Source organism: Balaenoptera ricei, chromosome 18 (assembly GCF_028023285.1).
Source record: "Balaenoptera ricei isolate mBalRic1 chromosome 18, mBalRic1.hap2, whole genome shotgun sequence".
NCBI classification, from domain to species: Eukaryota; Metazoa; Chordata; class Mammalia; order Artiodactyla; family Balaenopteridae; genus Balaenoptera; species Balaenoptera ricei.
In genome coordinates, this window is record NC_082656.1 from 69411298 (window position 1) to 69433538 (window position 22241).

The 22241-nt window shown below is 38.7% G+C and overlaps 1 protein-coding gene across 1 annotated transcript in view; it reads left to right on the forward strand.

The window, feature by feature from the left end:
* The window catches only part of LOC132352444 (ATP-binding cassette sub-family C member 4-like), a 127709-nt gene that overhangs the window by 74494 nt on the left and 30974 nt on the right, over positions 1 to 22241 (forward strand). The window contains 5 exon segments of the mRNA XM_059902907.1: positions 264 to 413; positions 14611 to 14700; positions 18129 to 18301; positions 18739 to 18755; positions 18758 to 18843. Coding sequence (XP_059758890.1) covers positions 264 to 413; positions 14611 to 14700; positions 18129 to 18301; positions 18739 to 18755; positions 18758 to 18843 — 516 coding nt within the window.

The window sequence follows — 22241 nt, forward strand, 5'->3', positions numbered from 1 at the left end:
TGGTTGCCAAAATGTGGGAGATGCTTCTGGTATCTAGTGGGTAGAGTCCATGGCTACTGCTAAACATCCTACAGTAATACACAGGACAGGCCCCTGACCCCCCAACAATGAATTATCTAGCCTGTAATGTCAACAGTGCCATGGTTGAGAAACTTACAGACTACTCTTTATATAGAACGTTAAAAATTCATCTTCAACAGCCAGGGTTTCTCCTAGGTTTGTTACATATTGTTAATTCTTAATCCCGATGGATCTCTTTACAGGTTGGCATTGTGGGAAGAACAGGAGCTGGAACAAGTTCCCTCATCGCTGCCCTTTTTAGACTGTTAGAACCTGAAATTTCCATCGATGGGATCTTGACAACCGTAATTGGATTTCACCATTTAAGGAAGAAAATGTCAGTTGTACCTCAGGTATGCACATCAGAACATTCTCACATGTTCTTTTTATAAGGCACCTAAGTTTAATTGCTTTTAAGTTGATTAGTTTTCTCAAATTGCATGAAAGTGTCGATCCGTTTTCCCCCAATAGAGCATATTTTTAGCAGCAGGTGTTTTCAGCATATACTTTCAGCAGATACCAGGGTTGGTTTGTTTGTTCTTTCATTTGTTTTGTGTGCATGTGATTTAATAACTGACCCAGACAGATTTCTGGACTCATACGTCCTCAGGTGCCACATTTTTATCCACTGATAACCACATAATACTGAGAACAAAACGATAAATGATTAGTTTAGCACTGGAGAGGTTCCTATAGAGAAACACGAATTTTAAGTGTCTTAAAGATGGAATTTTGCTGTAGGAAATAAAGCTATTTTTCAAAGGTGATTATCTCCCTGGAAGGCTTGGTGAAACTGTGGAGCTTTGAGAATTACAGGGTGTATTGATGGTCTGGGGAACCTTTTAGAATTCAACCCTTAATAAATGATTAACCAGGCAGGCAGTACAGAATAATGAGGAAGAGCACAGGCCACGGAATCCCATCTCTGTGCTCTTCAGTCTTCTCCCCCTTACAAGGCAGCTGACAGGACCAACTCATCGAGCCGCTGTGAGGACTAAATAAGTCAGTGCATGTGGAGTGCTTCCCAGAGACCCTATACACAGTTGCTGTGACGGTGGAGCGTTGAACTGACCTTCTCTTCCTGGGCTCTGCTTCTGTTCTCTTTTGTTCTGCTTCTTAAAGATGTATGACTTTCAGGGATTGTTTTAGAGACTGGATTATATGCACAGGAGAAGCTCCTGCCATTCCTTATGGTTCACCCACCCCACAAAATTCAGTGAATATTTGTTGAGTAATTACTATCCTACAGGTATATACCCAAGGGCAACATAGGCCCTGTGCCTTCATCTTCTATCCTGCCCTCTGCTTTGACAGCCTTGCTGATTTTGTTTTTTAATTTTGAGTGTTTCTTCTTTTTTAATTCTCTACAATTATCTGGCCATCAAGGGAAGCTCAGAAAAACACCCTCTTGAGATGAGAAACACAAAGAGGGGACGACACAAAAAGATCCAGGCAAATGTTCATCCAGAAATGTGGGTATAATGAGCTCTGTAATGCCTGTTTATTAGGAAGCATATAGAACATGGCACCCAAAGGAAGGAGAACGTGGACTTGTGTCTTATGACTGAGTACAGCTGTTGCTACCTACCCCTGGCCTCTAAAATACCTGGAATTACTCTAAGTATTTTTGAAATCAAGATATTCCTTTCAGGCCACAGTGAGATGCCACTTCACACCCCTTAAGATGTCTACTATAAAAAAAAAAGAAAATAACAAGTGTTGACTAGGATGTAGAGAAATTACAGTCCTCGTGCATTGCTGGTAGGAGTGTAAAATGGTGCAGCCACTGTGGAAAACAAGATGGAGTTTCCTCAAAAAAGTTAAAAATCGAATTATTATATGATCCAGTAATTCTGCATAAGGTTATAAACCCAAAAGAATTGAAACAGGGTCTTGAAGAGCTCTCTGTACAAGCATGTTCATAGCAGCATTATTCTCAATTGCAAAAAGGTGGAGGCACCCAAGGGTGCATCAACAGATGAATGGATAAACAAAATGTGGTACATATATATATACAATGCAATACTATTCAGCCTTATAAAAGAAGGAAATTCAGACACATGCTACAACACAGATGAACCTTGAGAACATTATGCGAAGTGAAATAAGCCAGTTGCAAAGGACAAATACGGTATGATTCTACTAATATGAGGTACCTAGAGTAGTCAGTTCATGGAGACAAGAAGTAGAATGGTGGCTGCCAGGAGCTGCCAGGATGGAGAAGTGGGGAGTTTTTGTTTAATGGGTACCGAGTTTCATTTTTGCAAGATGAAAGGAGTTCTGTGGCTGGATGGTGGTGATGGCTGTACAACAATATGAATGTATTTAATACCACTGAACTGTACACTCAAAAATGGTTAAAGTGGTAAATTTTATGTGTGTTTTACTACAATTAAAAAGAAATTTTTTAAGACATCCCTTTCAGGAAAAATGGGAAGAACTTTTCAGTACATATAATCCCTGTATTTAAAGATTTCCTCTGGCTATTAGATTCATGACTTAGTGATTACAGTAGAAAATAAATGAGTTTAGATTCCCAAGTTTTAAGTTTTGATTGTACCCATTTCTGAAATGGCCAAATGAGACTATTTAGTAGAAATAATGGGCATGTCTCTAAAGTCCTTTCATATTCTCGGATGAAAGGATCTGGAAGCGTGCCCTGCATTATCTTTAATGTTTCTTAATAAGAAAAGGCTGTATGTTTGTGTACGTAAAGAACTCTATAAATAAAGAAAGGTTGGATGATTCTTGGCTCTGCCGAAAATGTCTGGAAGCACATCTGAGCAAAGACTAAACATACCTTGACATCACCAGGTTTTGGTTCTGTTCCATCAGTTTCCAGCCTACTTTTGAGCATGCTCTGTGTACACACTCCAGAGAGTGTGTTTATAGAACAGCGCTAAGCTTTGTATCCATGTAGATAATGATCACCAACCACTGTAAACACAGAACCTTTATTTTCCACTTTTTATGTGTTTGTCTCCAGGGTGCAGTGTTGGTTGATTAGAGAGAGAGAATCTGTAGACACTGTGCAATGTGTAAAGGTCCCAGGAAATCATTCAGGAGGCATCCAGGGATAGAATGTTTAAGAGCGTAGACTGAGTGTCAGTATGACCTACATCTTTATTCCTGTTCTGCCTCATACGAGTGTGTGACCTTGATGAAGTCACTTGGCTTCCAAGCTTCAGAGTCCTCCTCATTCTTAAACCAGGTATAGGAACTACTGCCACACAGATTTGCTGTGAAGATGTAAGTGGGTGTGAAAACATTTGTGGCCCATGCCTGGTTCTTGGGAACACTCAGTCGATAGGAGCTATCATTGTTCTTAAGGATCAGGGCACTAAACTTTTAGGTATTATTTCTACTGATATAAAAAGAGTAACACATTTTGGACTGACTTTGCTCTTTAATTTCTGTTAATGTTTTTGTGATCCTTGGTGATTTTCTTTATATTTATTCCTTATAATAAAAACCAAATTGTTTCCATCAGGATTGCAGCCTATATGGAAATTCAAATATGGATAACACTATGAAAAGTTGTATTCTCCAAATAACTCATACATGCTAAAGAGTATAAACATAAACCTATGTTTTTTTAATATACAAAATTATCATTTCTAAAAAAAAAAAACCAAATTGTTTATATAAATTTAAAGAGTAAAGAAAAAACAACAACAACACAGGAGTTTTGGGGAAAAGCATTAACAGAGAAATGTATCTAATTATTTTCTACCAAGAACAAGAAGAGAGAATATCACTTTTTTATATTCTTTTGATTTCTGGCTCCCCTCCCACCAGGTTCTTTCCTGACTACCACCCTGTACCCACCTGTACTTTCCAGTTCCCCACCAAGACCTCCGGCATTTTTTTCTCATCCCTCCCCACATTCTCGACTATATTCTTCCTCTCCTTGAAGAGAGGGCCTGTGTCTCTCATTTCTGTTGCTCTAGTGCTTGTTGCAGGCCCTGACAAGTTACACAAGTATTAATAATAATTCCTAACAATCGCAGAATCCTTAACATGTTTTAGCCTCTTTTCCCACCATCTGCCACTTAATCCTCACAATTCTCTCGTCATCCTTATCTGACAGATTTAAAACCCAAGGCATTGTGAGCTTACCCCACTTACCAAGTAAGCGGCAGAGCCAGGATTCAAATTGTGGGTGTGTGTGTGTTTGGTTTTTTTTAATTGAAGTATAGTTGATTTACAGTGTTTCAGGTGTATAGCAAAGTGATTTTATATTATATATATAAAAGTTATATATATGTAAATTTTTCAGATTCTTTTATAATATAGGTTACTGCAAGATATTGAATATAGTTCCCTTTGCTACAAAGCAGGACCATGTTTATCTGTTTTATATATAGTAGTGTATATTTGTTAATCCCAAATTCCTAATTTATCCCTCCCCATCACTTTCCCCTTTGGTAACCATTAGTTTGTTTTCTGTGTCTGTAAGTCTATTTCTGTTTTGTAATTAAGTTTATTTCTATCATTTTTTTAGATTCTACATATAAGGGATATGTGATATTTGTCTTTCTCTGTCTGACTTACTTCACTTAGTATGACAATCTCTAGCTCCATCTGTGTTGCTGCAAATGGCATTATTTCATTCTTTTTTATGGCTGAGTAATATTCCAGTGTGTGTGTGTGTGTGTGTGTGTGTGTGTGTGTGTGTATTGTTTCTATGTCTTTGCTATTGTAAGTAGTGCTGCTATGGACATTGGGGTGCATGTATCTTTTTGAATTAGGGTTTTCATCTTTTCCGGATATATGACCAGGAATGGAATTTCTGGATCATATGTTAACTCTTCTTTCAGTTTTTTAGGGAACCTCCATACTGTTTTCCATAATAGCTGCACCAATTTACATTACCACCAATGGTGTAGGAGGGCCCCCTTTTCTCCACACCCTCTCCACCATTTATTTTTTGTAGACTTTTTAATGATGGACATTCTGACTGGTGTGAGGTGATACCTCATTGTAATTTTGATTTGCATTTCTCTAATAATTTGTGACACTGAGCATCTTTTCATGTGCCTGTTGGCCATCTGTATGTCTTCTTTGGAGAAATGTCTGTTTAGATCTTATGCCTATTTTTTGATTGGGTTGTTTGGTTTTTTGATATTGAGCTGTATAAGTTGTTGTATATACAGAAATCTGTTGCATTTCTATACACTAACAACAAACTATCAGAAAGAAATTACGGAAACAATCCCATTTACCATTGCATCAAAAAAGAAAAAAAAGAAAACCTAGGAATAAACCTACTTAAGGAGTCAAAAGACCTGTACTCCAAAAACTATTAAGATTCTGATGAAAAAAATGGAAGACAACACAGATGGAAATATGTACTGTGTTCTTGGATTGGAAGAGTCAATATTGTTAAAATGACCATACTACCAGAGCATTCTACAGATTTAATGCAATCCCTATCAAATTACCAACGGCATTTTTCACAGAACTAGAACAAAAATTTTTTTAATTTGTATGGAAACAGAAAAGACCCTGAATAGTCAAAACAACCTTGAGAAAGAAGAAGGAAGCTGGAGGAATCACACTCCCTGACTTGAGGCTACACTAAAAAGCTACAGTAATGAAAACAGTATGGTACTGGCACAAAAATCATACCCATAGATCAATGGAACAGAACAGAAAGCCCAGAAATAAAACGACACACTTATGGTCAGTTAATCTAAGACAAAGGAGGCAAGAATATACAATGGAGAAAAGACAGTCTCTTCAATAAGCGGTGCTGGGAAACCTGGACAGCTACACATAAAAGAATGAAATTAGAACATTCTCTAACACCATACACAAAAATAAACTCAAAATGAATTAAAGACTATTAAACACCTAGAGGAAAACATAGGCAGAACACTCTTTGACATAATTCGCAGCAATATTTTCTTGGATCTGTCTCTTAGAGTAATGGAAACAAGAACAAAAATAAACAAATGGGACCTAACTAAACTTAAAGTCTTTTGCACAGCAAGGGAAACCATGAACAAAATGAAAAGACAACCTACGGAATGGGAAAAAATATTTGCAAATGATGCAACCCACAAGGGATTAATTTCCAAAATATACAAACAGGATTCAAATTTAATTTACGGAGATTTCTGACTCCATAACCTGAGAAGCTAACCACTCTGCTAATGACTTCAATGCACTGTTGACCGCTGACACAATAGAACTGCTTCTTATCATGATTTCAAGTGTATGTGCACGTGCGCACACACAGAGAGGAACAAAAATTTCACAAAACAATATTACTCTTGCTCTGTACTCTGATATTTTCTATTTTATCAGTTCTATTCTAGTTCATATAAAAGACAAAATGATGGTCATGAGGTACAAAATTGACATCATGATCCATTGGTTGCACCTGCAGTTTGACAAACACCACCCCTCACTGTCCCCCTGTTGGGCTGGGCTCCTGGTCCATGTCAGCATCACAGCAGGAGCTTCATTGTTGTTCCAGATTCTCATAGCAGCCCCACAGGGTTAGCCCTGTTTCCTAGTTAGGGAACTGAGTCTTGAGGAGATTAATAACTTACCCTGAGTCAAATAGCAGTAGAATCAGAATTTAAAACTGTCTGACTCCAAATTTATTTTTTTTCAATAAATGTTTGTTGAACTTAATGATGTTCTCATCAGATATTTTCCCCATTTTTCCTACCACCCCATTCAAAATGATTCTCCAAACCATAACAAAAGTGAGTAAGTATAGAGCAAAGGTGGAAGATACTACTCCTAATGCTATGTCCCTCATTTGGAGAGTATCAGTTTAGAAATGTGTTATTCACTTATATGTCATGGGCTAATAAGTGTCAGGAGAAGATACTCAAACTCTTACCCTCTAGAGCCAAGAGCACTTTCTCTTTACAATGTCTAGCTGGCTGCAGAGGTGGAGAAAGTCTGGTCGTTTGGTTACTTGAAGTTACTTATCTAAGTGCAGAAAGCTTACATCCCTCTTCTCCTAAAATGAGTAGGAAGCAGTGTTGCATGTGTCTCAACACCCTGATTTAGGGAACCTAAGAAACTGCGAGCAAACTGCAGAGGGGGAGCCCAGTGCTGTTTCTTTGAGTTGCCCCGCTTAGGTGGGCCAGGCCCCCATCATCTTCCCTGGCTCCCTGTGATCCTGGGAGTAGCAGCGAGCTTCCAGGATGTTCTCTCTCCCAGGCTTATCACCGTCACTGTTGACCGCCCCCCCCCATGAGCATGTCGGAATTGGGGGAGATGTTATAGCAGCAAAGACCTGCATAGGAACCAGAGGCAGGGGAGTGGTGACAATCAGTCTTGGAGGTCTGAGGGGAACTTTCAAAAACAAGTACTGTATTTGTAAGAATGAACTCCTCAAACTGTGTTTAAAATTTCAGGAATAAGCAAAAAATGGAAGCACTTCCTAGGTTATTTCCTTAAACAAAACAGGTAGATGAAATGTATGCAGCATTTGTGCTCACCATCTGAAGTAATTAAGTATGTTCCCCAGAAAGAACACCAAGGTGAGATTATATTCAGGGAGTAGCTTGCTAATCTGAAAGGATCTGGAAAAATGGATTTCAGAACTTCTTTGGATGATCCTTTACACCTAGAGGCCCTTGTCCTCTTGGCACAGAGAAAATGTTTTCAGTTGAAGAGGGCTTCCATGCAAATTCAGTATTTATGATTGCAGCCCAAGGGTTGACACAGATCAGCAGCCATCATCTTTATCATGATTAAACAGATTGATGTTTTGTATTTAATAGGCTTTATTTTAAATCAAAGCAAAAGCTAAGTATTTTTTTAAATAGCCCACTCTGCTCTTTCGGTGTTTTACATTCCCTGAGTTTTCTTCAGTAGGTTAAAGAAGGTGAACTACAGCTGTCTCTTTAAGACTTCTCCCTGGTTACCTGGTTTTATTTCCCTTTTTTTCTTGTTGCGAACAAAACTGAAAGACAGAAGAGGCGGATGTGCTGTTACTAGTAAAGAAATACAACTGGATTCTAGCCTAATGCAGTCGGCCCTTTGTCTCTGACACTGTGAAGTCTGCATTAAATCCCTTGGAACTGCCCCTGGAGCCCCTGAAAGAGAACTTAATGGGACTTAAATTCTTTTTCCTTTGTTGGCAAAGAGTCTTCTTTTCTTCTGAGTATGGATGATGATCAGTTCATTCAGAGGCTACACGATTTAAAAAAGGAGAGCAAGAGGGAAACCAAGATTTAAAGTGATTTCAGATGATTCCCTCATTCTTGAAACAGGTACACTAGTTGACCCTTCAATAAGGTCCTCCAATTAGAAATGAGAACATACCTCTTAGGAAACAGCAGCAGTAGCTGCTTTTGATGATAGATTTTAATAGAGGGCAGTTTCCCAGTTTGGGACTGAAATAGGGCAAACTGTTGTGTATTATCTGCGTAATTTGTAACCACTTGTACTGCTTTTACCTTGATCCCAAGTTGTTTTAAGCTTAGAAGGTTAGTGGGTAGGGTTTCTTTTTAAGATAATGAGGGTCTTGTCTTCCAGCAGAGTACGCAAAAGATCCAGTAAGACTACAGTTTTCAGTCTTGCAGTTGTGTTGAGGGATGATCAATTTACTACATTAAATGCTGTAATTTAGAGTGGCCATTTTGGGGTCACATTCCTAATATGAACTTGTGTTATGTTAGTAACAAAGGAAAAAATTACTACTGAATATGGCACAAAGGATTAAATTAGAGAAGTGTAAACTTTAAACCATGATGAAAACAGTTTTGAAGCTAGTGCTCCATTTAAAATATTACATTGAATAAGAGTATTGGTTTTCCTGACTCTGCTGTGCCAGCTAACTCTTATTAAATGAGGTTTAATTGTGTACCTTCAGAAAAAAAATATACATGGGCCAGTAAATTTAGTGTATATTTACATGAAGTTTGTGTGTCCTACCATAAATCGCTACACTGAAGTGTTCTGCCTGCACTTATTATAAGATTAATTTAGTAACTTCATTGCTTAGAGGTGGGTAATTTAAATAATCATATCTATCAGAAATGATCATTAATTTGCCCTTATCTGCTCTTGCAGTATGTGTCTACTGTGAGCACTTTTATTACCTTTTGAAGATAATATAAGGGTCTCTTATTTGGCAAGTGATGAAGGTAGAATGAGTAGAAACCAAAATGAACACCATGCATAAAATACATTGGCATATTTAAACGGACATTTTTCAAAAATCGCCTGCTGGCTTTAAAGAAAAGTATAGCTTCTATCAGTTGATGTTATAATAAATCATTCTTTTTTTTTTTAATTGAAGTATAGTTGATTTACAAAATTGTGTTAATTTCTGCTGTACAGCAAAGTGATTCAGTCACACACACAAACACACACACACACACACATTCTTTTTTATATTCTTTTCCATTATGGTTTATCACAGGATATTGAATATAGTTCCCTGTGCTATACAGTAGCACCTTGTTGTTTATCCATTCTATATATAATAGTTTGCATCTGCTAACCCCAAGCTCCCAATCCATCCATCCCCCATCCCACCTCCCCCTTGGCAACTGCAAGTCTGTTCTCTATATCTCTGAGTCTGTTTCTGTTTCAGATAAGTTCATTTGTGTCATATTTTAGATTCCACATATAAGTGATATCATGTGGTATTTATCTTTCTCTTTCTGACTTACTTCACTTAGTATGGTAATCTCTAGGTCCATCCATGTTGCTGCAAATGGCATTATTTCATTCTTTTTTATGACTGAGTAGTATTCCATTGTATATATGTACCACATCTTTTTTTTTTTCAGAAATTTATTTATTTTTAACATCTTTATTGGAGTATAATTGCTTTACAATGGTGTGTTAGTTTCTGCTGTATAACAAAGTGAATCAGCTTTACGTATACATATATCCCCATATCTGCTCCCTCTTGAGTCTCCCTCCCACCCTCCCTATCCCACCCGCAGGTGGTCACAAAGCACCGAGCTGATCTCTGTGCTATGCAGCTGCTTCCCACTAGCTATCTATTTTACATTTTATGTACCACATCTTTATCCATTCATCTGTCAATGGACATTTAGGTTGTTTGCATGTCTTGGCTATTGTAAATAGTGCTGCTATGAACATAGGGGGTGCATGTATCTTTTTCAATAATAGTTTTGTCTGGATATATGCCCAGAAGTGGAATTGGAACCTCCATACTGTTTTCCACAGTGGCTGCACCAACTTACATTCCTAACAGTGTAGGAGGGTTCCCTTTTCTCCACACCCTTTTCAGCATTTGTTGTTTGTAGGCTTTTCAATGATGGCCATTCTGACTGGTGTGGGGTGGTACTTCTTTGTAGTTTTGCTTTGCATTTCTCTAATATTTAGCGATGTTGAGCATCTTTTCATGTGCCTGTTGGTCATCTGTATGTCCTCTTTGGAAAAATGTCTATTTAGGTCTTCTGCCCAGCTTACAATTGGGTTGTTTGTTTTTTTGTTGTTGAGTAGTATGAGCTGTTTGTATATTTTGAAAATTAAGCCATTGTCAGTCTCATCATTTGCAAATATTTTCTCCCAGTACATAGGTTGCCTTTTTGTTTTATGGTTTTCTTTGGTGTACAAAAGCTTGTAACTTTGATTAGTCCTATTTGTTTATTTTTGCTTTTATTTCTATTGCCTTGGGAGACTAACCTAAAAAAACATTGGTACGATTTGTGTCAGAGACTGTTTTGCCTGTCTTCTCTTCTAGGAGCTTTATGGTGTCATGTCTTATGATTAAGTCTTTAAGCCATTTTGAGTTTACTTTTGTGTATGGTGTGAGGGTGTGTTCTAACTTCACTGATTTACATGCACTGTCCAACTTTCCCAACACCACTTGCTAAAGAGACTGTCTTTTCTCCATTGTATAGTTTTGCCTCCTTCATCAAAGATCAGTTGACTGTAGGTGTGTGGGTTTATTTCTGGGCTCTCTATTCTGTTCCATTTATCCATAGTCTGTTTTTAATGCCAATACCATGCCATTTTGATTACTGTAGCTTTGTAGTATTGTCTGAAGTCTGGGAGGGCTATGCCTCCTGCTTTGTTCTTTTTCCTCAGGATTGCTTTGGCAATTCTGGGTCTTCTATGGTTCCATATAAATTTTAGGAGTATTGGTTCTAGTTCTGTGAAAAATGTCACGGGTAATTTGATAACAATTGCCTTAAATCTGTGGATTGCTTTGGGTAGTATAGTCATTTTAACAATATTAATTCTTCCAATCCAAGAGCTTGGGATAGCTTTCCATTTCCTTGAATCATCTTCAGTTCCCTTTATTAATGTTTTCTAGTTGTCAGCATAAAAGTCTTTCACCTCCTTCATCAGGTTTATTCTTAAGTATTTTAATTTTTTTTGATATGATTTTAAAAGCGATTGTTTTTTTACATTCCCTTTCTGATATTTCACTGTTAGTGTAAAGAAATGCAACCAATTTCTGTATGTTAATCATGTGTCCTGCTACCTTGCTGAATTCATTTATCAGTTCTAGTAGTTTTTGTGTGGAGTCTTTAGGGTTTTCTATATATAGTATCACGTCTTCTATATATAATGACAGCTTTACCACTTCTCTTCCAATTTAGATACCTTTAATTTCCTTTTCCTGTCTGATTCCTGTCTAAAAAATCATTATATTTTCATTCAACTTTTCATTGAAATTTTACTGATTTTGAAATACATATTTGGCATATCATAACAAAGAGAAGTATTCTTATTTACTAAACTATGTTCTTCCATCAAATACTGCTAAATAAACACGTGAAATTGCCCAATATGTCCTTTTAGACTGACAGTATAGACTTAAGTGAGGACCCTTATTGCAGTGGGAAATCGTTAAACTTATTTTTTTTTCTTTTTATGACAATCAGAAGTGGTTTGATGATAATTAGCAGAACCTCCTTAAGGCCTAAAGAGTGTCTGAGGGCTCTGATTAAAGCTCAGAATGAAGCAGCTGCAGGCATTGGTCGGGGGCTCAGAAGTGAGGGACTCCTCTTTCTGCAGAGAATGCCACTTTCGTCCCCCAGTCGTTGGCGAGCTTCATCCCCTTTGAGGAGTTTCCTAAAGAGAAGGTGAGGGAGGTGACAATAGAGAGAGGCTTTGATTATGAAATAGGTGATTGAACTTTAAGTGGGTATCCCTGTTCTCTTGAGCCACAAAAACAACCCTTCCCAAACGTGCTGATACTGTGAGCCCATTCATTGCTCAAGAAAGTCTATCTTTTAAAAACAAAGAGAGGTTTTTTTTGTGGATTAGCTCAGGTAACGCCTCTATAGAGTGTACTTTGAAAACCAGGTGGACAGGTCAAACCTTAGACCTCTTACAGGAAGTAAATTTGCTCTATGAGAGGGGCCTGAAGGAAAAAATTGTGATGGGCAAAGAAACATTCTTGTCATTATTATAAGCAAAGAGACCCTGTCTCACTTCTCCCAGTTGGGCTCAAAGCTGGTTCATAACCTGGCCTCTTTCAGGCCCTTTATCTCCTGAAACACCAGTCCTTGAAGAGACCCTCATTTGGGCCCCAGAGTAGAATCCTGCCCATGGTTTAGAGCATTGGGGGGAAGGTGAAGGAGAGTCAGAGGAGAGGGAGGAATATTGGGGACCAGCCTCCCCTTGACCGGCCACGTCATTCGTGTAAACCTCATGGAAACAGCTAAAGGAAGAGAAATCGCTTGCATCTTAGAATCCTAGAGGTAATAATTACAAGGAATAAAAAGTTTTTATAAAAATCTAAGTAAAATGATGGTTATTCCCCTGACAAGGAATTCTTACCTTTGCTTACATGGTTGCTTAATCTTTGATCCTAAATTTGAGAGTTTTAAGGGAGACCTTAAATTTGGCTCCAGGGATTTTTCAGTTCAATTCAATAATCATTTTGAAATGTCATATGACCAGTGATTTTCAGTGCTTTGGAGGCATACTGTCCACTTAATCAACTCTGTGCAAATAAAGCTCCCTTTATAATGTCTTTTTAATTTTGGATTTTGCTCAGGGATACATCTTTTTTGGTGGCACACCATGTGTCTTCTGCATCCATTTCTCTCACCAGACTTAAAACTAAGACAATAGGGAAAGAAGGTACAGGAGGCTCTCTGAGTGTCATTCTTCATGGGCAGAGAAAATAAATGTCTGCCTTCTTCATCTTTCTTCTCAGGCTTTTGTGAAGTGAGGAGGAATAGTCCAGCCCCAAGACCAGGCAGGATTTGAGGCTGGTGATTCCGAGCAGTTCCCGGGCACTTGTGGAAGAGTCAGATCTCCTTTTGTTCCCACATGTGTGCATCACATTGTTCTATCCCCTTCACTGAAAGGAGCCAATTGGGCTCTTCTCTGCTGTCCATATTCTTGTGCCCTGGCTTACTAGAGCCTTCCAGAAGAAAACTTAAATGACCTGCATAAGCTTATGTACAAGATTCTCTCTTGAAACCCAGAAAGGCATATATTTCCAGAGTAATTTCCTTGTGGTTCCTCTCAAAGCAGATGAATAGGAAGAGCTTTTTATTTTTATTTATTTATTTATTTATTTGAATATTTATTTATTTATTTTTGGCTGTGTTGGATCTTTGTTTCTGTGCGAGGGCTTTCTCCAGTTGCGGCAAGCGGGTGCCACTCTTCATCACGGTGTGCGGGCCTCTCACTATCGCAGCCTCTCCTATTACGGAGCACAGGCTCCAGACGCGTGGGCTCAGTAGCTGTGGCTCACGGGTCCAGTTGCTCCGCGGCATATGGGATATTCCCAGACCAGAGCTTGAACCCGTGTCCCCTGCATTGGCAGGCAGATTCTCAACCACTGTGCCACCAGGGAAGCCCCAGGAAGAGCTTTTTAAATTAAAACAATTTTATTATGGCTCATGTCACAATGGGTTTCAGGTTATCCTGCCCTTGCAGTTTGTAATGATGTTCTGTGAGGCCTGTAATCTTGATGCACAGGTGAGATAACGTGGGCATCAGCTGATGCAGAATCAGAGGCAGTCTCTTCATGAACAGAGGTGCCACGGGCCCCAGTAGTTGACATTCTCTTTGAACATATGGAGATGTCACACATGTGGAGAGATTCCCCATCCCAGAAGGCTGTTGTACCAATGGAGAAAATATCCTAGTTCATTCTTCAGTGCCAATGTGCAAAAATTTAACAATTTTGCTTTGAGGCACAAACCTCAACTAATCATGCTGTTGGTATTTCCCAGTATCACACCAGGATTGACAATCAATTTATCTAGCTCTCTTGATGTAAAGTTCCTCAAATTAGTATATCCTCATTTTTTTTCTGAGCAGATATTACCAGGAAGGTATTTTTTAAAAATCAAATCTTCCTTTCTCTTCTTCAACTTCTTCTTAAGATGACACATTTCCACACTTTCTTGTTAGTGTTCAATCATCCAGAAGATATTTTGGAGCATACTTTGTACAGTGGAAAATTAATTTGGAGATACTATTTTGTAAAAAAGCATTTGCAACCTTATTAATGATTATAGGGAATTTTGGTGGTTTGTTTTGTATTTTAATTCTGTTCTGTAAGCATTCAAACATGATGAAAAGAGTTTAAGGTAATAACATTCTCTATTTTGGGGTATTTAGGAACCAGTTTTATTCACTGGAACAATGAGGAAAAATCTGGATCCCTTTAATGAGCATACGGATGAGGAACTGTGGAATGCCTTAGAAGAGGTAATTTATTAAATGTAATTAACTTGTTAGCATCAGTATATGTGTGTGTACATTTATAGCAGCGCAGGTAATTAAGGGGAGTTTATCAGTTTAACTGACTTTATTTAGCTCCAAGGAGAACATTGATGACATGGGTACATGTGTAAATTAAAACATGTATATTAATGGTGTTGAAAACCAACAAGATAATGCCTCATGCTTTCATTTTAGCTTTTCCCTAGAACCCAGAGCAGCTAGGTACATTATCTTGTCCTTTAGTAGACCACTAAACCAGAAGTTATGAGTTCAAATTCTACTAAGTGACCTAGAGAATTAGTTACCTTAATTACCTTGCAATGTTCATTTTATTCCTCTGGTCTTAGGGAATATCAACTAAGTGGAGACAATAGTAGTTTTTCATTATTAACTGAACGATAAATGAGATCATACCAACAAAATGCTATGAAGTTTCATAAGAAAGTGTCTATAAAGGTAAGTTATATAATTGGAATGTGATGATAGTTATTTATTGGCGATCACGTCCTTTTAATGCCGCAGCATGAATGCAGGTAAGAGAACCCTGGAGCTTTTGCTCAGTTTTTATATGGATCGGTTCATTTCTAGAGGATTTTCTGTTATTTGTGTCATGTTTCCCTTTGGCCCACATCTTTGAATTTCCTCACCTTTGCGTGAAAAGGATTTTGACTTGTTAAAGTTGCTGTTGGTTTGTATATTTTGATACAAATTATTTTGTGTATTGGTCCTAGTTTTGCAAATTGATTCTACTAATGGCAGAAACTGTATCTATCTAGACTTCTAAACCATAAACAGACTTCTAATTTCTCATAGGACCTAGCTCAGTCTTATCTTTTTAAAAAGTAAGCACTTAATAAATAGGTACTAAATGTTTGATTGATCTCATTTCAGAGAAGTGTGGCTTATTTCTTTAAAAAAAAATTTTTTTTTTACACATATCCAAATGACTGTTCACATTGTTGTTTTGAATTGGCGTGTTTGTCATTTAGTGTCACCCTTCCAGGGAAGCTCTGAAATCTGTAATATATAGATGAGCTTTGACTGTGAGCAAGCAGATTTGGAGGCCTGACAATTTCCTGCCAGGAATTCTGGTTTCTGAAGGCATGTCGGCACTGAGTCTTTACAAACTACCCCTCTTTCCAGCAACTGTGGGGATTTTATTTTCCTAAATCAGGCTGATTGCTTCACCTTCTCCTACTTGAGAAGCAGTGGACCTCTGATTTCATTTAAGCTTGTGAGTCTTTCTACAGCAAAATTCTAGAAGAGAAGAGGTGGGTAGAGCAGTTAACCATTAAATACAAAGAAAGAAGGATGATCCACTGCTCTTGAACTCACAGAACAGATTTAATGGTGAAACTGTGACATCTTAAAAAAAAAAAACTGGAAGTACTGGTAAATTATTTTCCTATTTGTTTCCCAGCTCGAGATCTCTCTTAACAGAGTCTCAGGTAGTAAAATTACTCTAGAATTTTGGACAGAGAGGAAATGTTAATTGGGAGACAAATCCTGTAAAAAACTATCTTAGAACTTGGCCCTAACTTATACTTAATTCATCTGTAGGAGCCAAAATTTAGATAAAATTTAGTGGCCTCTCAATTCTAAAAATGATGAGGTGGTGGAAGTGGTAGACAACACTGAGATCTACCTTTATTTAAACTACATTTGGAACTTTCTGTAAAAAGAAATAAACATGAGTTTGTTTCACACAGTGAAGTGTGTGGTTTCCATGTATTGCTTCTGCAATTAACCCTGTTACTTTACTGATATGTCTTAGAGTGAGAAATCATCCCATCATTCTGTTTCTCTAGGAATTGTTTGTTTATGACTTTTTTTTTTTTAATTAATTAATTTATTTGGCTGTGTTGGGTCTTCATTTCTGTGCGAGGGCTTTCTCTAGTTGCGGCAAGCGGGGGCCACTCTTCATCGCGGTGCGCGGGCCTCTCACTATCGCGGCCTCTCTTGTTGCGGAGCACAGGCTCCAGACGCGCAGGCTCAGTAGTTGTGGCTCACGGGCCCAGTTGCTCCGCGGCATGTGGGATCTTCCCAGACCAGGGCTCGAACCCATGTCCCCTGCATTGGCAGGCAGATTCTCAACCACTGCGCCACCAGGGAAGCCCTCTTTATGACTTTTTAAAATAAAACCTACCACATCTTTTACTGAAAAACATACAAATGTCATAAAGAAATAATTCCCAGAGAAACAGAATGATGGGATGATTTCTCACTCTAAGACGTACCACTAAAGCAATGAGGTCAATTTTTTTTTTTTTAAATGAGGTCAGTTTTTAAGTGAACTAAAAACCCCAGTCATTGGTTAATAAATGATGCCAAACTGGACATGTGAACCCAAACTCACAGAGTTGGCCTGCAAGTGAGTGAAAGGGCACCACTATGTTTTCCTCTTTAAGAACTTCAATTAAAAGAAAAAGATGCTTTAAAAAAATTTTTTTTTGGTCCTGTTAGTTCTGTCTCCTCCTTCTCCCTTGGTGGAGATGGACATTCAGAAGGGAGACATTCCTAATGATGGTGCCTGTCTCATCTTGGTTACTTTTCAAAATATGCTGAAATATGTTTTTCTTATACTGAAGAATAGCCAGCTGACTGTAAACTGAAGAAAGTTCATCAGAAATTGGTGCCAATTAGGGCACCTAAAAAGCAAGGGCAGCTCTACAAATATAGCATAAGTAATGACTGAAGAAGATGAAGAACTTTATCACTCAAAGGTTAAAAGAGCACAGTAGATAAAACTCTGGAAATGAATCATCGATGTGTTGCTTCTGTTAAAAAACAAAAACAAAACAGCTTAGATACTGGAATTTACAATTGAGAGTGCTATGTCATGTCAAAACTGTGAAGAAATCACCCAGTTATGTTATGTTCTACGTTGATACGTTGATCCTCTGTTAGGACACAAGTATGTCTCATCATACTGAAAACCAAGATAGAGAAATCTGGGTATCAGCGGCCTGTGCATCAGGAACCACGTGATTCAGTCCTGGCTTTGGCGACAGGTCACATTTCCATTTCTCTGGGCCTTGTATTTAGGTGAGCAGGCTTTCCTTTTACTTCATTTACTGCTGGCTCTGCTCTACTAAAAGCTCTTCCCCATCTGCTGATTGCATTTCACTCTCTCTTTCCAGCCCACACCAGCCTTTCTTTTTGAAAAGTAAGAAGGTTCCATAAAATGTGGAAACCATCTGACATCTGTGTTAACTTTCTGTGAGGGGCGTTGGCACCTGGTTGGTAGATACAGTACATGCAGTAGGTTACTTTGAAAATGTTTAAGATGATAGAAATACGGTGCCTTATAAGTTCAGTTTATTTATATATTTATATTTATTTTTTAAATGTCTAAGAGGATTGTCTACTTCAGTAGCAGTTTGTTTAGGAAAATGTTCTTTCTGTATCCACAGGTACAATTTAAAGAAGCCATCAAAGGTGTTCCCGGTAAAATGGATACTGAATTAGCAGAATCAGGATCGAACTTCAGTGCTGGACAGAGACAACTGGTGTGTCTTGCTAGGGCTATTCTCAGGAAAAATCAGATACTGATTATTGACAAAGCCACATCAAATGTGGACCCAAGGTATGGAGCTGAGGTCCATGAAACCTGGTATCCAAAATTTAAATGTTGTAAATGGAAAACATTTAGTGATGCTGAGAAATGTTTCTAAGTGTTCTCTTTGCCTGAAAGATATCTCTTGTTAACATTAATTCCAGAAAACAAAAGAAGAAACCAAAACATGTTATATAGTGTTAATGTTGTTATTAGGTATCCTGTGAGAGCTAGATTCCTAAATCCAGCTCCTGATACTTTCAAGCAATTTTGAGGGAAGACTATTTTCCATTGTTTTATGAAAAATAGTAAATTTCCAAGACTTTTTATACTTAGTTTTTTAGGAACAAGATTATGTCTTAAAGTATTGATTTTTTAAAACATTATAAAAATATGTGATTTTTTTTAAAGTCTTAAGTCTGCTATTTCTGTCTTTACTGAACTAAATTCAACTTCTTTGTTTCCAGAACTGATGAGTTAATACAAAAAAAATCCATGAGAAATTTGTTCAGTGCACTGTGCTAACAATCACAAACAGACTGCCCACCATTATTGACAGTGACAGGATAATGGTAAGACCTTCACCTGTGGAATTTCAGTTGTTTCCATTTATGTTCAATTTTTCAACACATCCTTCCTTGTAAAACTTGATAGGAAGGAACCTCCAATAATTTAATTTTCTCTTAGTTTCTCCTCTCATTCCTGACAATAACTCAAGTACTTAACTATACTTTCAGAATGTGCTATTAAATAATATATCCAGTAATTTCATATTTTCATATTAACACATTATTGACTGGGGGATTTTTGCAGAAACTAATGCCTGTGGCCAGCGATTTGTTATGTAAGTGAATACTGAAATGTCTCTGGTCAATAATATTCAGGTAACAAAAGACATATTATATGTCTCTGGTCAATAATGAGTTAAAAGTTTATTAAATTGTCATTTTTTTAAGATGGCCAACCATGAAAATATTCCAAACCCAAGTTATGGCTTCATATTTCAGAGAGGTAGAAGATGGTCATCTTGGCTGTGTCACAATTGTTTCAGCATTTTTGGATTCCCTTAATCAAAAAATTAGCCTTTCATTTAGACTGCCACGAGGTTGGCTAAGGTTGCAGAATTTCTCAGCTGTTGCTGTCAGAGGGGAGTCCATGAGAAGAAAGGGCCTAGTGAGAAAAACAAACTATTTCAACAGAAAGGATTTAATATAGGAAATTTGTTACACAGGAATTGGAGGGCTAGAAAAATGAAACACTGGGGTACTAATTTTAGGAAGCAGCTACTGTGTCCTAGGACAGATCTCCAGAACTAAGAACTCAGAAGAGAGGCTCTAAAGAGTCAGTGCTCAGACCTCCAAGGAGAAGTCACTGCCTAGTTGCTGGCCGTATTTGTGAGGGAGCACAATGAGGCTAGTTCTCCATGTGCTAATAGAAGCTGGGAGCTGGAGTCAGGTCCCACTGCTGAGATGCTGCTGCAGGAGCAGCAGAAACCAGCTAGACCATTAGCTCTGATTCCCACCTTCAGTCTCCCTCTAGTGCCCCCTACTGACAAAACCGAACAAAGGCCAGCTGGCCAAAGGTCTTCTGAAATGTGATTTGCAGAGACCCAGCCTTTGCATCACAGATGAGAGTACAGAAAGAAAAGTGGATCAGGGGCTGAGATACTGCATACAAACAACTAGTAAGTCTCACACAGTAAATCTGGACTTTGCACACAAAGCTTGGGCCTCTGGATATCTGTCTAGTATCTTCCTTCCAGGTTTGATTGGCTTTTTCTTCCTTAGTAATTTAATATTTCCTTCCTTAGCTTTATTTCCTTCCTTCCTCCCTCTATTGCTTTTCTCTCTCATTTTCATCTTCTCTCTTTCTTTGTTCTTTCCCTGCTGAGTTTCAATAAATGTTAGGGTGTGGCTTTATAAAATGATAAGGGAATCATCCCTCAAAGGAAAAACCTTTGGCTGCATATAATCTCAAGGAATGCAGGGTATTTTAAGGTTAACCTGTAGCCTGTGACAGTGAGCTGATTTCACTAATCTTATGGATGGTAACTGTTGTCAGGAGACACCACAGTGTCCAGTGATGCTGATTAGTAATGAAATAGGTAAAGAACGCCTGCATATGATGCATAAGAGGCAACAGGTGCAGTTAACCAGTGAATTTGATGGTCCATAAAAAACAGGTAATAATCAGTAATACCCAGACTTCCTTATGTTTAATGATAATGGTACTATCTCTCTTGACTTCATAGGCAGTTTCTGGAATATCACCTCCCATCCTACTTCACATTCACTGTCAGACGGGATCATCAGTGGGGGCGCTGAGTAGATAGCGGACTGTCAGCACTGAAGCAGTGCCTTTAGCCTCACTCCCCTGAGCTGGACGTGCACAGGAGTGAGCTCTGGGGAGGCAGACGACAGGAGTGGGGCATCCCCAACCAAAGGGATGCTCTAGGCTCCAAGCATTGTGTCTGGTCATCTGGACTAGAACATCACAGTAGGAAGCAGGCCTCTCCTGCAGACTTTCATGAGGGATCAGGTAACATTCCAAGGTTGTAGGACAGTGACTCTTAGATTCCAGAAACGTTTAGCATCAGGCATCCTTAGTCCCTCATTTTGTGTTCCTTTTTTTTTTTTTTTTAATATTTATTTACTTGGTTGCACCAGGTCTTAGTTGCGGCAGGCAGGCTCCTTAGTTGTGGCATGCAGACTCTTAGTTGCAGCATGCATGTGGGATCTAGTTCCCTGACCAGGGATCGAATCCGGGCCCCCTGCATTGGGAGCACGAAGTCTTAACCACTGTGCGCCATCAGGGAAGTCCCTCTCATTTTGTGGTCTTGAATGCTAATTGGAAAAGTAACATTTTAGTTCTACTTTTTACCTGTCACTTTCTTGTTCTTACCTCTCAGCATTGCAGCATTGTATTTCTCAGACTATCCCCAAAAGTGTCCTTCTTCCACAATAAACGAATGATGCTGTGAAATCTACCTGTTTCAAGCCCCTTGTCAGGCTTTAGAGGCAGCAGCAGAAAGATGGCTTGATCTCTAGCTCAGTTAGGGGTCCATTCAAATAAATTCTTTTCTCCTAAATGTACCCTGGAGTTTTATTTTTGTTTTTTGGTATCGCAGTCACCTTGCAATGTATGATCGGTTAGGGAAACAGTAAGGGAGGACAAAATTTGGCAGACGTGTCAGCTCTTCAGTCCTAAGTCTTATCCATCAGCACTTGATCCACAGGTGTGAACGTCCATAGATGTGAATCAATCAACTTTGTTGCCGTTATCAAAATATGTCCATTTGTTTAATGCTTTACTTACCAGTATCTTCTGGTAAATTTCTATAACCTCAGATTTTTCTCTCTTGGTCAGTGTCTTTGAACAAACCTTTAACATGGTTTTACAAAGCAGTTTACATCTTGGCCCCTCCCCACCTTTCTAGTTTTGTCCTTCTCTGCTCTCCGTCTTTCCTTTACAGGTAAAACCACATTGATGGTCTTTCAGTTCTCCAAATGCAGTGTTCACTCTCTCTTACAGTTGTGCCCTTTCTCGACTGTTGGTGGCTTAGACTAAGGTGCTAGCAGTGGAAATGGTGAGATGGTTGGATTTGGGGTGGATTACAAAGTGGAACCAAGTGGACTGTGTGATGGATCGAACGTGGGATCTGAGGGAAGAGAGAGGAGCTGATACTGGTTTCTGGGTGTTGAGACTGACCATCTGGGTGAATGGTGAAGACGGAGGGAGAAGGGAAATGCAAGGGTTCTCTTTGGAGCCTGTCACCTTTGCGATGACCGACGTTTTTCATGGTGGACCTTGTCCTTCACTGTGGAGCTGCCCTTCCCACTCCTGTGTTGGGAGACCTTCGGTTTAGGGCTCCCTGGCCAAGATTTCATCAATGATAACACGGGGAGGTCCCACCAGGAGATGTAAACTTGGCCACTTGTTTATATCCTGGTCCGAGCTGGTTGCGGTCGCT